The 16,065-nt window shown below is 33.3% G+C and overlaps 1 protein-coding gene across 19 annotated transcripts; it reads left to right on the top strand.

The window, feature by feature from the left end:
* The first annotated feature begins 1,694 nt into the window (after positions 1–1,694).
* Positions 1,695–9,598, top strand: LOC140890470 (selT-like protein). 19 transcript variants are annotated; one of them, XM_073298274.1, is made up of 8 exons: positions 1,702–1,897; positions 2,152–2,217; positions 2,349–2,415; positions 3,919–3,957; positions 5,290–5,608; positions 8,012–8,903; positions 8,978–9,124; positions 9,191–9,598. In XM_073298274.1, the coding sequence occupies exons 6-8, from the start codon at positions 8,013–8,015 to the stop codon at positions 9,494–9,496; spliced, it is 1,344 nt and encodes a 447-aa protein (XP_073154375.1). In that variant the 5' UTR covers positions 1,702–1,897; positions 2,152–2,217; positions 2,349–2,415; positions 3,919–3,957; positions 5,290–5,608; position 8,012; the 3' UTR covers positions 9,497–9,598. The 19 variants fall into 19 exon arrangements, with proteins under 19 accessions (XP_073154378.1, XP_073154369.1, XP_073154367.1 ...); XM_073298277.1 differs by having other exon boundaries at positions 1,695–1,897; positions 2,152–4,503; positions 8,012–8,605; positions 8,741–8,903; XM_073298268.1 differs by having other exon boundaries at positions 1,697–1,897; positions 2,349–4,503.
* Positions 9,599–16,065: the final 6,467 nt, after the last annotated feature.

Genomic DNA, 16,065 nt, shown 5'->3' on the forward strand with positions numbered 1-16,065 from the left:
AATTTAATATATGGTATTTGTCAATAGATTTAAAATTAAATAAATTTTAAAAGTAATTTATTTGATAAATTTCCATTAATATTTCGATTTTAAAAATAGTGAAATAATTTATTAAATAAAATAAATAAGGGACGTCGTATTATTTTTTTAAAAAAGCTAATAATAATTATAAAAAAATATGTAGAACTGTGAAAACCACAAGCTTTTTTGTATCGTTGAGAAATGGATGATTAAAAAAGTAACGAGCACCAACAATCCACTTATGTGTAGACTCAATCACGAACCTTTTTAGAAATCAGTATTAGAATCAAATAATTTTTCTATTTCGTTTTCAAAATTATAACTGGAACCGTGTACTGAAGTGAAGATGGGGATAGAGATTTGGATTAAGACAAACAGTGTAGAATTATATATATATAATTAATTTACGATCTTGGAACATATATAGACAATTATAATTAGTGCATGTAAATTAAACTCTAATTAAGTTCATCTATTTTTGTTTTTCAATTAAAATTTTATTTATATTTTAAAAAATTAAATGTGACAACTTTGATTATCTAATGTGCGTGTCCTTATTTTTTATTATAAAAAATAAAAATTCCAGTAAGAATTAATGGGCTATCATATTGAAAAGGATATGTCATAATCTATAATTTATAAAATTTTTCCGGCCTTTAGAAATTAGATATAGATTACGAACTTTCACAATATAAATTTTAAATTAAATGTATTAGATTTTCTTTGACACATGTGACCAAAACAATTTCATTGACGATACGAATGTATATATATAGTAAATTAAGATCGAAGCTCTTGTTGCTATCCAATTTTATAACTTGTGCTGAATTAAGTTTTGGACTTGTCAATTAATGTTTTGTTTTAACTTCTTCAAATATTCAATATTTCCACTTGAATGTGTAATTTGTTTGGGTCGGCCCAGTAATTAAAAAGGATGGGTTGATGAAAAAGATGTTTGGCCCAGTGGAAATGGCCCATATAATTGTTTTTTAAAATTTATTTGGGTCCATACTCATTTTTAGGCCCAACCCAAATGTCAAGGCCGGCCGAAACAGATCTGCTAGCTAGCTAGCTAGCTATCTTCATCATCTTCTTCCCCACGTCCGGCGATGGTGCGGCGAGCATCCAATAAAAGTAATCAAAAAATTAAACTATAATATGGAATAATATGTTTTATTACAGTAAAATCAATCATCAACCTCAAGCTATTACAGTAGTTGTATAATATGTTTTATTACAGTAAAATCATCAAGCGTAAAATCATCAAGCTAAGCTGTAATTTCATACATTAAACCTTGTGATGGAAGAGAATTGTGCTCCGTAATCCTGAACAAATTTGTTGTAGGAAGCGAGAGAGACTTTGCTGGAGATACGCAGATGCCCATGGAATCCAAGTTGAGGACAGAACTTCATCACCTTTGCACTTTCTAGAACCAAACATGTTTCTGATACGAGTATGCTTTTCAAATGAACAATACGAGCAACATTTGCTTCCATTTTTACTCTCGCAGCATCTATCTCAGCTTGGAGAGAAAACAATCGTCTGATTGGAATCATAGTTTGGCGGGACTGGAGGACTGTGTTTTTTGAAGTGGGATGGGCGGTTAACTTATGGCTCTATTTATATTTATTATATTTAAATTTATTTAATAATAATTATTTAATTACTAATAATAATAATAATAATAATAGTTTTCTTGGAGGGCAGACAAAAAAAACATTACGATCTGAGCTCCGGCGAAAACAATGGATCGAACACAGCTTCTTCTGGTGGGTCTTCCCCTCTTCCTCCGACATCATACAACCCTTCTCTCCGCCGCCCCCTAAACCCGCCGCCCATCAACACCACCACGATCCCCTAGAGTTCCCTACCCAGGTTATATTTTCCTGAATTTCTTCGATTATTTAATCGTTCATTAAGAAAAAAATTTGTAATGGATTTTAATTAATGTTTTTATTTTGGCGTGGGATTGGTTATGGGAATACTGTAAGCATCGACTTTTGTTCTTCGTGCTCCTATAGATATTTTTATTTTTTTTTTCCCCTTTTCTTATCATGGTGATTTATTTAAGCTTAAAAAATAGATCGTTGCATTCCAATGTCTTCGTGCACTGAACTATCATCTTTCAGGTTATTCTCTTGGCTTAGAGTAGAAACAAGTGATTCTTTTATCAAAGTGCTTTTTATTCTTGCGAGGTCAGTAGTCGCAGTAGTTTTTGTCCTAGTCGTTTCTCCATTCTTTTTTGTGTTCTCAAAGTTTTATTCAGACTTTAATTTTTGTCATTCACATAGACATTGGATTTTATGTTTTTATCGAATAGCAACAGCCCCTGTTATTGTGGAGGAAGGTCCAAACAGGCAATTGACAGGTGGTATACTACATGGGTATAGGAGGTAGGCTGTGCTTAAATTGACTGGTGATGAGATAACTTTTATCTTTTGTCTAGTGAGACATCTCTCTAAGATTGATAACTGTTTAAGAATGACGATGTTAGCAATCAATAGTTTGGAGAAATTCTGTATAATTAAGTGCCTGGAAGATGCCCATGCCCTGCTTTCTCTCATATATCTTATTTGAATCTGGTGGGTCTTCACATCTTGTGTCGGATGATCTCATTTAGCTGCATGTAAAATATAATAGGTTCTTGCTTGTTTTATGTTCATTATTCTTGCAATGCACTCGTAGTAGTTTATCTCTTATATGTTTTTTTTATCAGCACTTTTGGTTAGTTGTTAGTAAAGTTGTGTAGCATCAATCTATATCTTACTTACAATGTGATCCTCCAATTTGAGTGATTCACGTCCACCACAATTTTGCAGGCATTGATGAGTTTAAGTCACGAAACTTGTTATTTGTTTTGTAGTTTAAATCACCACAAGTTCTGGTTCTAGTTTTGAACAGAAATAGAAAGCTATTTTGGTTCCAGATTTTTAATTGGATCCCTAATGTTCTTTTTTATTCCTGCAAATCACCTTCTTTTTATTCCTGCAAATCATCTGGTATTTCTTTGTAAATTAGTGCATTAAAACAGGGAACTCATTCAAAATTAGGGTGCATAAAATAGGAACAACTTTTGACTGAAACAGGGGCTTATTGGGATGCATTCAATATGTGTTTGAGTTAATTTTTTCATTCTTCTTATTGTGAAATCTGATTTGCCAACTTTATATAGTGTTCCTTTTACTAGTTCGCTCATGATTTCAAATTGATTGTTTCTTTGACCCTGAAAGGGCTGGATCTTCTAAGAGGCTGTCATATTTTTTGGAGAATTATTTGATGTGATTGGCTTCACTATTCAAACTTGATTGGCTTCACTGTACAAACTTGAAAGTTCATCTGTTCTCACTTATTGACTCGGTTAAACTGGAAAAGAACTTAGTCAGTTTGTTTTAATATTTTCTAACTGAAATGTAGAATATCGAAATTGTCTTAAAACTAAAGTTAGTTGCACTGCTTTGCTACGAATTATTCTGACTGAACATCCAATCAACAGCAGGCTTTTAATTACTGTTTTCTCAAGATTATTGATATCGATTCCCATTTGTAAATATGTCACTATGTATTTGGTTTATTACTTGATCAATATGAACTTTATTGATTTGTTTGTGGGAACACGCATCTTTCCGTGTGTAATGTGCTTTTCAATTTTAATTTCCTTTCAAATTTTGACTGCGTCAGAGCTGTGTCCAACACATACTACACCCATGTCCCATGCATGGTACTGGACACCTAACTTCTCCGAGGGTGTCTTAATTTGATTTTTCTCTTGGTTTTTCAATTGCTTTATTGAATTTGAATTAAATTTTCATCTTTTATTCTTGATATAGGGCTTAATGATTAAAAGCGCTTGGCCATAATTCTACTGTTATTAAGTTTTCCATTTATGTTTGAATCAGGCAAATCTCGCACAACTCAGTACTAATGTTGCTGAACAGGTATATCTGATTCCAGACGTCACGAACTTTGCTTGTCATTGTTTGCTAACGAAAATTGTTGTGAAATAGAACACCAGTTGCAACTCAAGAATGATGAAGTTCCTTATAAATAGAATTTGTCACTCAATTAATTTATTCATTGAAGTTTGGTTTATGTATAATCGGTCACACACACGGTGGAAATATATTCAAAGCAGTAGTAAGGTGGTGAAAATCGACACAAGATTTAAATGGTTTGGTTTCATGTATTTACATCCAAGGCATCTAGCAGCAGAGAACAAAACTTAATTAAATTAAACATTAAATGCTTCCCTCGATCGCATGCCTAGAGCTTACAGGAGGAGAAATCACAATGATAACATATCTTGGAAAATTTGAATGGTCCAACCAATTAAGCCTTTTAGAAGTGTAAATCCACCTAAAATAATTACTGAAAGACACGAAAACAGTGAACTACCTCAGACAAGTATCGATTTTTCGTTGCAGCAGATTCGAAAGTTAGGGTTAGGGTGTAGGAAGGTGGCCGGATATGGTCAGTCGATGAAGGTGAGGGGGTAGTTTCGGCTTTTTGTAAATTTGTTGATTCTTTTGTTGTTGTGAGGGATGTTTTCTTTGAAAATAGAGGCTTTTGTGCATTTGTTAAGGATTTTTATGGTGACACTCAGTTTTGTGCAGTTATGTTAAAGACGATTAACTGCTTCTTATAAAAGTAAATAGGGGGGCTGGACAGAGCCTCAGCAAGGAAATTTTTTGAAATTTTTTAATTTTTTTTTTAATAAATAAATATGTTTTGTCCATCTTTAATGTATTGAGTCAATGTATGATAGATTGTATGCTCCTTCTCAGTCAAATACCGCATTGATTGATAACTCACTCTGCTTGCTCCTTCGAATTGAAGAAGGGGAATTGAAAATTAGAAGGGAACTGTGGAAGAACATAGAGAAAAGAAGGGAGAGAAATCCAGAATCATTCTACTACCTGTAATGTCTGTAATGTGATTGTATCACATTTAGAACAATCCTGCACACCTAATGACTAAAGCAATTGCTTCTTTACTTCTTCTTAACAATTTGTTAAGAAAAAAAATTATTTTTAGAGGTTGCAAACACTACCTAAACAAGCCTGCATATTAGAAGTATGCTTTTTCTCACTTTTTGCATTCTATATTGTGCCTGAGTTTATTATTTGGAATGTGAATTCAAAATGCTTTTTTAACTTTTGATTGATTATGAGAAAAAGAAAGTGCTCTTTTTTTTTATTAGTTCAAAAGGTAAATGTTACATGCTTTTATGGTAGTATAGAGTTACATTTATGGTACTTCTGTTTTCTCAGAGGGACAGCAGTGACAATGAAGAACATGTTTGAAAGTCAGTTTCCTGGAATGGACGTTGTTCTTGCCAATCACCCGCCTCCTCTACCGAAACGGTTGTTGAGCAAAGTTGTACCAGTCGTTCAATTTGGTGCAATTGGAATTATAGTGGCTGGAGAGCATATATTCCCTCGTCTTGGATTTGCTGCACCCCCTCAATGGTACTACTCCATGCGAGCAAATAGATTTGGAAGTATGGCAAGCATTTGGCTACTTGGAAACTTCCTTCAATCCTTCCTGCAGAGTTCAGGGGCTTTTGAAGTGTATTGTAATGGTGAACTGGTACTATTCCTCTCCCTTGTTATATATATACCTGTGTCAACCTTTTGCTTTCAACTTCATTTTCTTGCTGCTTGTGTAGCTTTGCATGTTGTTGCATCTGATGCTTGAGTTAAAATTAACGTATGGAGGTTTTTTCAAGAACACATATTTGAATCACTGAAAGGTTCAAATGTGCTTTACCGCGCATGCTTTGCATATGACAGGTGAATTAAGATTAAGAGTATGGATCATCTTCTCTACAAATATGCTTGATATCAGTTTGTGACTAAAGGGTCAAGTGTGTTCTTACCAAAAAATTAACATTTAAGATGTTGGTTCTATTAAATGTTACCGGTGTTAATGTTGGCAGATATATGTTCTGTTCCAATCTCTTCGTGCAATGGACTAAGATAATACAAGTGATTTATTTAAGCTTAAAAAATAGATTGTTGCATTCCAATGTCTTCGTGCACTGAACTATCATCTTTCAGGTGATTCTCTTAGCTTAGAGTAGAAACAAGCGATTCTTTTAAAAGCGAGCTGTTGTTTGAGCGCTGTTTCTGTAGCATTTCTTCATCGATTTCTGTCATTTTCGGATACTTAAAGGCTGTATTCAAATCTCAATACAAAGTTGAACCAGCCCCTATTCCTCTAGCTCTTTCCAGTAACTTTTAGCCGAGATTTTATGGGGAGAAGCTGTTGTTCGGTTTCCATCTTACTTTTGGCTTTGAGTTGGGATGATTTTAAGATCCATTCAAGCCTTTAATTCGAGTTTCATGTGGGTTTTCTTGAGGTACAGGCGCACAACAGGCTTCCCGAAAATGGATTTTGAACCACTTCGATTTAATTTGTTTTCGTTACATTTATCACACATAATGAATTTGGAAAAGACTCCGGTTCCCATTGTCAAATTCTTGGAGAGCTATGTTATTCCAATGAAGCAGATTGATGATCATATCTACTTTTTTCCGAGATTTCTTTTACATAAACTGGAAGTTTTAAGGAAATGTGTTGATAAGGTTGATGAAATGGGAGTTAGTAGGAGCTCTAAAAGTTTATTTATGCTGTTAGGATTATGCGTTCATTCTGCGTTTATTTATATATGTGGAATGCTGTATTTTTTGTTTTGTTTTTTATTTTCCTGCTAAAATAGTTTTTCTTTTCACAGAACATTCTTGGGGTTATCTATTCCTTCTGTATGTGGTTGTTCAAGTATCCCGGGTTGTTTTAGTTAGAGTAGTGTTTCCATTTATGCAATATTTTGGTATGGTCTTGACTGGAAGGAAGCTATTATTCTTGTGTGGGCTGGTTTGCGAGGAGCCGTAGCATTTTCGATTTCGCTCTCTGTTAAAGTGAGTTAATATAGCATCTTTTAGATGATATTTTAGTTCTATTTGATTCATACGTTGGCATCTCTGTGTATGATATTGGATATTCATTTTTATATTACTATATGAGTGGTAGTATTCATACTAGATCATTGAAGTATAATTTTTTTTAATGTGAAAAGAGTGTTGACAGAAATAAACCAAGTCACTACAAGAAATTTGGGATTCAATAACACCCAATGGACAACGATTTTTCGAAAAACCATTGTCTTTTTTTCATTTAACAACGGTTTTATTGAAAACCGTTGTTCTCCAATTTTTGTTGGAAAACCGTGGTAGTTAATACATTATTTGATTTGATGGATAGATTATAATTTATTTGATTTAATTGATGTAAAATTATTAATTAATAAATAGATAAATAATATGACGAAAATAAGGCGAAATTGATTGTGATAAGTTATGCATAGATTAATAATACATCAAACCAAACAATGCCTATATGTTTAATACGAGACATGCATGTTATGGCTCGAATTTTTGCAGTTCAAGTGAGTTAGCTATTAATAGCGAGTCTATCGGCAGTGACAGGTGGAACGGTAGAGTTAAGTGGAAATAATGCTCAGAAAATTCTAAGTGTGGCAGTTTGGAGCTCATAGAAAATTATGGTTTCAGCGAATGAATCCATAGGTGTACCTTGAGATCATACTTGGAGGCGAGAACCGACTACAGGAGTGTGAGGACGAAGGCGGCGGCGAGAGGAGACATCGACGATCAACTGCAGCCCAATTGGATTGTGATTCCACCAGAATTAAAGAAGAATACGTTGTCTCGCACAAATTGAATAGGATTCGAATTTGTATGAAAAGATTACAAGATACAAATATTTACAAATATTATCTTGACATATTTATCTTGATAACAAATCTTTCAAATCTATCTAGATAAAGATAATCATCTATAATAACAATATATTTATAACAAGATACAAATCTTTACAAAAATTTCTTTTCTTTTTATTTGTTTGTAGAGTCCAAATATATTCTATTTTGTAAAGGGATTTTTTCAGTTCCTTTCGTTTCCTTTGGTTGTTCAGAATGAGTGAGAACGGGGAGGTGGACAAGATCAGCCAGTTGCCAGACGATGCTCTTGTGGCCATAATCTCTCGATTAACATGGCGAGAAGCTATCGCCACCAGCATCCTATCGACTCGTTGGCGCCACCTCTATACTTACATCACTCGGCTCTCCTACTCCACTCTACATCCCTCCGAACGATCAAAAGACAAATATTTTCAACAATTACAGGAAAAGGAATTTTCCAAGCACATGAATGAGACTTATGATTTCTTTGCTTCAAATAAAGACCCTCTGTTTTTGGAAGAATTCAAGTTGCATATACCCTGTCTGAAGGGAGGAAATATTAAGAGGTTGCTTCCATTAGTGCTGGAAAAAGAAGTAGAAAGCATCGACATACGCATAATTTATCACAACAAAGCTATGCCTGGCTATTACACTTTTCCCCGTAAGACTTTGATTAATAGAAAAGGTGGCGACTTAGGGTTGTTTCCAGGCCTCAAGTCACTCAGAAAATTGTCCCTACGCTCTCTTCATGTAGATGATCGAGATGTCGAGCTTTTCGTTTCGAATTGTGCTGTTCTGGAACACTTGTCCATTGTGGGTTCTTACAGGTTAGAAAAGGTGTCGTTGGTTGGACATTCCAAGTTGAAGTGCTTGGAGATTTCTTCTTCTAGGAATTTGGTGTCGATTGAGGTTCATGACATGATCAACCTTGTTTCTTTGACATGCTATAAAATACAACATAGGTATTCACACCCCGAGTATTCAATTTTCCTCCAAAATGTCCCAAAGCTTGTTGAGTTCAATGCTTCCGATCAACGTCACGTACTTGGCCACATCTTACCCGGAATTGCGTCTCCCGTTCTTGATCAACTGCTGCACATTAATGTTGTCTCAACAGAAATCTCTGTAAGTGGTACTATAATCAATATAGTATCAGTGTTACTTTTTATTTTTATTGATGATGTTTCTTCCATTGGCAGAATCATTGTATATTGCCACCCCTACCGGTATTAAATAATCTAAAGCATCTCAAGCTTCAAGTTAATTGTATGGATGGTAGCAGGGCTTTTCTTCATGATTTTCCTCGGTATTGGCGATGTCCTAGCTTGCAGAAACTTGAGATAAAGGTAAGTTTGGTTTTATATATATGTAGATGACTTGCAAAATCTTGATGTATGTCTTTTAATTTGCAGCTTCTGTGGATGAGTTTTGAAGTTTATGATGATGGATATCATGCACTTTTAAAAGATTTACATGAAACGGGAATGTCGACGATTAAACCACGTAGCCATCTCAAAGAGGTGACTCTCTCAGGATGCATAGGGTCTCCAGTTGATTTAAGCTTATTATTTATTATCATCAAGCAAGCCGTTGCACTAGAAACACTCATTGTCGAACCTTGTCAACAAACTCCGGAAATCCGACAGAGGGCTGCGGCTCTTGCACGAGAGTATCTCAAGCAAATTACACCGGTCTCGACTAATCTAATCATTATGTAGCTCATAAGATATCTATACGTTATTTAATTATTTATAAGATGTTGAATATTTGGAATTGTTTCTGCATTGTTACGAGGGCAAACGGAAAGTTACAAAGGTATGCATGCGGCTTGAGGTAATAAGTTGATGGGACAGATCAGCTTTAATGCACCATTTTGAAGTTATCCTGGTTTTGGTTTCTAACATTGAGAATATGTGTCATTCACTTATTTAAGGGAATCCACTTATTTAAGGGCATCCACAATAGTAAAAAGCTCGGGAGAGTTTTTTCGTGTTTTTCACTCCGTCGTATCAACGACATCTCAATTTATATAAATAGTTTCTTTTATAAATATTTAATAATTTTATTTTATAACAAATGAATATAATTTTAATTCAATTTCAAAATTTTTGTAATGTTAAATACATATTTTTATTTTTAAAAAACAACTACAAATTTATTTTTTACATTTAATTATTACAAATAATTCATATTATTCAAAATATGATAGTGAAAATATTCAACATTAATAATTATAATAATTAAAAATTTAGATTACATAATATATCAATAGATACCACGACATGTGAAAATTAAATAAATATTGAAAATAACCAAAACATACATAATATATGTTTGTTTTATTGGTCTCCCAACCTTCTTCCTCCATGATTACTTTCGATGTCATTTTTTCCTGATTATCATCCACAAAAATGAATTTTGATAACCGCTTCCGAGGGGGTAAGCAATGGCCCAGTATAATAAAACCAAAATAAAAATAACATTCACTATACTGATATGATATATGGATGCAATGCATGATCAGGTACGTATATCCACTTGCACGGGAAATCAGAATAACGATAGGTGAAAAATCGGTAAATGCAACACATAACATCTCAAGCAACAGGCTAGGCTCGGCCACACTGCCGTAGCGACCTCTCATTCTCCAGTCTACTACCGTGTGCTGGTCAGCTCGCCATGGACTACATATATACTGCGCCTTATCGGCCTACAACATCTATCAGGCTAGTCGCAACACCTTACCATCCCGACAATCCTCTCGATCATACACACAAATACGGTCATCAATAGGATCAAGGATCAAAATGTAATGAAATACCGTGTCATACATCGATGCTACATATATACGAAAAATGAGTTATTTGCACCAAGCACCCTTGTGAAATATTGAAAATGCACACTTCTCCCCTGTGAAATTTTAATAGGCATCTTAAACCCTAACCTTTTAAAAAATTAGCACACTCGCCTCCTCAGATGAGTGATTGTTGCGCACGCGCCCCTTATGCGACTGAGCAAAGATTTTGATATTTTTTTTGCACCAAATACCCCTGTGAAATATTTAAAATGCATATTTGACCTATGTGAAAATAATTTTTAAATCTATTCAACCCATAATACATAATTTTTATTAAAATCTAATTATAAAATATTTAGCAAACAATTTTCGTTTTATTAATTTTATTTTTAGTTTTTAATTTATTATGATTATATAATTATTTTCTAAAAAATATTATTATTTTATCTTGTTATCATTATTTTATTAAACTTTCTTCTTGTTTTCAACTTCTCAATTAAAAATGCATTCATAAACGAGATTTAAATACGTAAAAGTACCAAAATATTAAATCAAAATGATAATTTCATGCATATTACTTTTCAATTTAGGATTATAGATTTTTGAACTAAAATCTAAATTTTTTAAATGAATTGCAGAATTTGCATTAAATAGTAATACACAATATTTATTAAGATCTAATTATAAAATATTTTTCAAACATTTTTAATTTTATTTATTTTTAGTTTTTATTTTAAATTTATAATTTATAATTAATTTATTTCTAAAAAAATTATTACTTTATCTCGTTATCATTATTTTATCAAATCATTTTGTGTTTTCAACTTCTCCATTAAACATGATTCATAAATAAGGATTTAAATATCTTAAAATACCAAAATATTGAACCAAATGATAAGTTCATAAATGATACTTTTCAATTTAGAATTATATAAGCATGTTATTTTTTTATTATTTATTACAAATTGTGCAATGTATATTCTTGAAAAATTTAAATTTTGGTTCAATAATATATAGTACTAAATCGAAAAAGTAATATGTTTGAACTTATCGATTTAGTTCAATATTTTGGTACTTGAAATTATTTAAATACTTGTTTATGAATGCATGTTTAATGGAAAAGTTGGAAATAAGAAGAAAGTTTAATAAAATAATGATAACAAGATAAAATAATACTATTTTTTAGAAAATAATTATATAATCAAAATAAATTTAAAATTAAAATTAAAATTAATAAAATGAAAAGTGTTTGCTAAATATTTTATAATTAGATTTTAATAAAAATTGTGTATTATGGGTTGAATATATTTAAAAATTATTTTCACATGGGTCAAATATGCATTTTTAATATTTCACAGGGGTATTTGGTGCAAAAAAATATCAAAATCTTTGCTCAGTCGCATGAGGGGCGCGTGCGCAACAATCACTCATCTGAAGGGGCGAGTGTGCTAATTTTTTAAAAGGTTAGGGTTTAAGATGCCTATTAAAATTTCACAAGAGAGAAGTGTGCATTTTCAATATTTCACAGGGATGTTGGGTGCAAATAACTCTACGAAAAATATGTATGTGTAAAATAGATTTTATTTTAATGCATCAATGTTTATGAAATGCCACAAATAAATCACATAGACAAATAAATGTTACATAAACTATATGTTCAACACATCTCAAACTTTTTGGATACCTACTGTAGGTTATTAGATAATAATCTACTTTTTTTACTAATTAATCACTGCAAAATATTTAAATCAACTCTACGAACCCACGATCACACTACAAGATTTACACATACTTGTAATTGGTTTGAATTAAATACGTTCATGTTCATTTTATATAAATCAAATTCAATAATCTCATGTGAGAATTTGAGCCACTTTTCCATAGCCTTAGATTTGAACAATATATACCTTATAGCCGTTTTAGTATTTCAAATGGAGTCTTTAGCATGGTTTAACTTACTAACATACCAAAACCTGAAACAGTTCATGAACTCCAAACCATGGGCTATATTTAATTAGGTTCAATAGCTCGCATATTTTGATTAGGCTACATTTCTCGAACTTTGGGCAAGACTAAATCATTTAAATTAAACAAAGTATTAAAATACATGCTATCGCATAAGTATATATACCTATTTTCAAGTGTTTTTAATTTCAATATTTTTCAAAAAAGGAAATGGAATACATTTCGCAAATATTTTTTAAGGAAGAATTTAAGTAATTTCAGTACACATGAAAATAGTTTCAGCTATCAATTTAACCAATATCAAGCTAGGTGGCTTTTGTTAAACTTCCAAATAAGATTCATGCTTTTAGCTGCAAGGAAATGATATGCTTCGACAATACTTTATGTTCCAAGAAATATGAGTGCTTATCATCTTCGAACGCCCTTTATAAACTGAATAATTTATTAATTATTATTTTGTAAAAATGGCCTATGTTTGGGTTTATTTATATATTAATCTAGACTATTTCCAAATCAATTATCTAATTTCTTTAGAACCTATTAGTGTGTGTACGTACGTGTGTATATTCTACATACATGTGTATGTTTTCGGCACACACACACACGTGTGGAATTAATCATATAGTTTTTCCAAATCTCAACAAATTCTCTAGTCCAAAGCTCCAAATCTCCGGTACACCCATAAAAATAAACTTTTAAATATGCCTTCAAAATATTATCAATCAAGATCAACTTTTGAGTTTTAACGAATAGGAAAAATAAGATGGAATAAATTAAGAAAACAAATATGTACCTTTGTCGGAGACACCAAGGTGAAGCAGCAGAAGTTGATTTACTTTATTCTTATAATTTTTATTAATTGGATTTTGTTGTGAAAAAGTAAAAATTTATGGTAAAAAGTAAATACTCCAAAAACTTAAAATATATCAAACTCTACACTTTATAATATTTGTCTCTCAACTCAATTGTATTTTTCATCACAAATGAAGACCTATTTATAGATCCACATTTGAGATTAATCCAAAAATAAATACATCATCACACACTAATTTTCCACATTTTACAACTCAATATTCAACATTCAACATTCAATATTCAACATAATAATAATAATAATATATTTTTCAACACTCCCCCTTGTGATGATGATCGTGATATGATGACTGTCTTCATTACGTGTTTTATACTGCCTCGTTAAAAACTTTACTAGGAATGTAACGACCCACTGTATCAAGACGGGTCTTTTCAGCGTGCTTTTGTCCTCACTCACACGCACCCTGAGAAACTTCCCAGGGGGTCACCCATCCTATAATTTCCCCAAGTTAAGCACGCTTAACTTTGGAGTTTTTATGTGATGAGCTCCCGAAAAGAAGATGCACCTTCTTGATATGAGCAGTACATATGAAATCTTTTAAACCCTCCTCAACTATGTAGTCTCATACCTACACAATCTCAGAATTCCCTCTCATTCCGGCACGGGATCGGTTCATTCATGTCTCCCTCCGCCTAGAAGCCTACCAGGAGCCGCTCATTGTCCGTGCAACCTCTTGGCACCGGCGATCACTCCCTGCTTCCTCAGCCCCGGGCGTCACATGCCCACCAGCTTCCGCTTGGTTCGTCCCCGAACCATACCGTACTAAGAGAGGTCGGCTTTGATACCATTTGTAACGACCCACTGTATCAAGACGGGTCTTTTCAGCGTGCTTTTGTCCTCACTCACACGCACCCTGAGAAACTTCCCAGGGGGTCACCCATCCTATAATTTTCCCAAGTCAAGCACGCTTAACTTTGGAGTTTTTATGTGATGAGCTCCCGAAAAGAAGATGCACCTTCTTGATATGAGCAGTACATATGAAATCTTTTAAACCCTCCTCAACTATGTAGTCTCATACCTACACAATCTCAGAATTCCCTCTCATTCCGGCACGGGATCGGTTCATTCATGTCTCCCTCCGCCTAGAAGCCTACCAGGAGCCGCTCATTGTCCGTGCAACCTCTTGGCACCGGCGATCACTCCCTGCTTCCTCAGCCCCGGGCGTCACAAGGAAAAACCCAGTGGGATAAAAACCATAGTAAGGAAAAAAGAGTGTAGCCACGTAAACTCCCCCTCATGTTAACATGAGTGATTCTTCACATATTCCGTAGATTGCGCATCCCAATGTTGTATATATGCTTTCTGAATATCGTCGTGGGAAATGCTTTTGTGAAGAGATCTGATTAGTTCTCACTTGATTGAATGTAACAGATATCAATATCTTTATTCTTCTCAAGCTCTTGAGTGTAGGCAAAGAATTTTGGGGGGATATGTTTGGTTCTGTCACTTTTGATGTATCCTTCTTTTATTTGAGCAATACATGCAGCATTATCTTCATATAGTGTCACAGGCTTCTTGTCTACTGTCAATCCACACGATATTTGAATATGTTTGGTCATTGACTTTAACCATACACATTTACGACTTGCTTCATGTAATGCAATAATCTCAGCGTGATTTGATGAAGTTGTTACGAGTGTTTGTTTCTGTGAACGCCAAGAAATTGCGGTGCCTCCACGAGTAAATACATATCCGGTTTGGGAACGTGCCTTATGTGGATCAGATAAATATCCAGCATCGGCATAACCAATGATACTTTGATTGGTGTCTTTTGAGTACAAAAGTCCCAAATCTATCGTTCCTCGTAGATAACGAAATATATGTTTAATTCCGTTCCAGTGCCTCTTTGTTGGATATGAACTAAATCTTGCCAATAAATTTACAGCAAAAGATATATCAGGTCTAGTGCAATTTTCAAGATACATAAGGGCACCAATGACACTTAGATATGGTACTTCTGGACCAAGAATAACTTCATCATCTTCACATGGACGGAATGGATCCTTTTCTATGTTTAATGATCTTACAACCATTGGAGTACTTAATGGATTTGATTTATCCATATTAAAATGTTTAAGGATCTTTTCTGTATAATTTGCCTGGTGAACAAAAATTCCACATTCTTTTTGTTCGATTTGCAAACCCAGACAATACTTAGTTTTTCCAAGATCCTTCATTTCGAATTCTTCCTTCAAGTACATCATAACTTCTTGAATTTCTTTATTCGTTCCAATGATGTTTAAATCATCAACATATACAGTAATAATTACACATCCGGATGTTGTTTTCTTGATGAAAACACAAGGGCATATTGGATCATTTACATATCCCTTTTTCATCAAGTTTTCACTTAGCCGATTATACCACATTCGGCCGGATTGCTTTAACCCATATAATGATCTTTGCAATTTTACAGAATAAAATTCTCTGGGTTTTGAACTTTGTGCTTCAGGCATCTTAAATCCTTCAGGGATTTTCATGTATATATCACTATCAAGTGATCCGTATAAGTAAGCTGTAACAACATCCATAAGACACATTTTCAAATTTTCAGACACTGCCAAACTAATTAAATATCGAAACGTAATTGCATCCATAACAGGAGAATACGTTTCTTCATAATCAATTCCAAGCCTTTGAGAAAAACCTTG

This window comes from Henckelia pumila, chromosome 3 (genome assembly GCF_033568475.1).
Source record: "Henckelia pumila isolate YLH828 chromosome 3, ASM3356847v2, whole genome shotgun sequence".
Classification (NCBI taxonomy): Eukaryota; Viridiplantae; Streptophyta; class Magnoliopsida; order Lamiales; family Gesneriaceae; genus Henckelia; species Henckelia pumila.

Coding starts and splice junctions, on each gene's coding strand:
- LOC140890470 (XM_073298266.1), top strand. CDS start 8,013: ATGAGTGAGAACGGGGAGGTGGACAAGATCAGCCAGTTGCCAGACGAT. Junction 8,904..8,977: donor TTGTCTCAACAGAAATCTCT/GTAAGTGGTACT, acceptor TTCCATTGGCAG/AATCATTGTATATTGCCACC. Junction 9,125..9,190: donor TGCAGAAACTTGAGATAAAG/GTAAGTTTGGTT, acceptor TTTAATTTGCAG/CTTCTGTGGATGAGTTTTGA.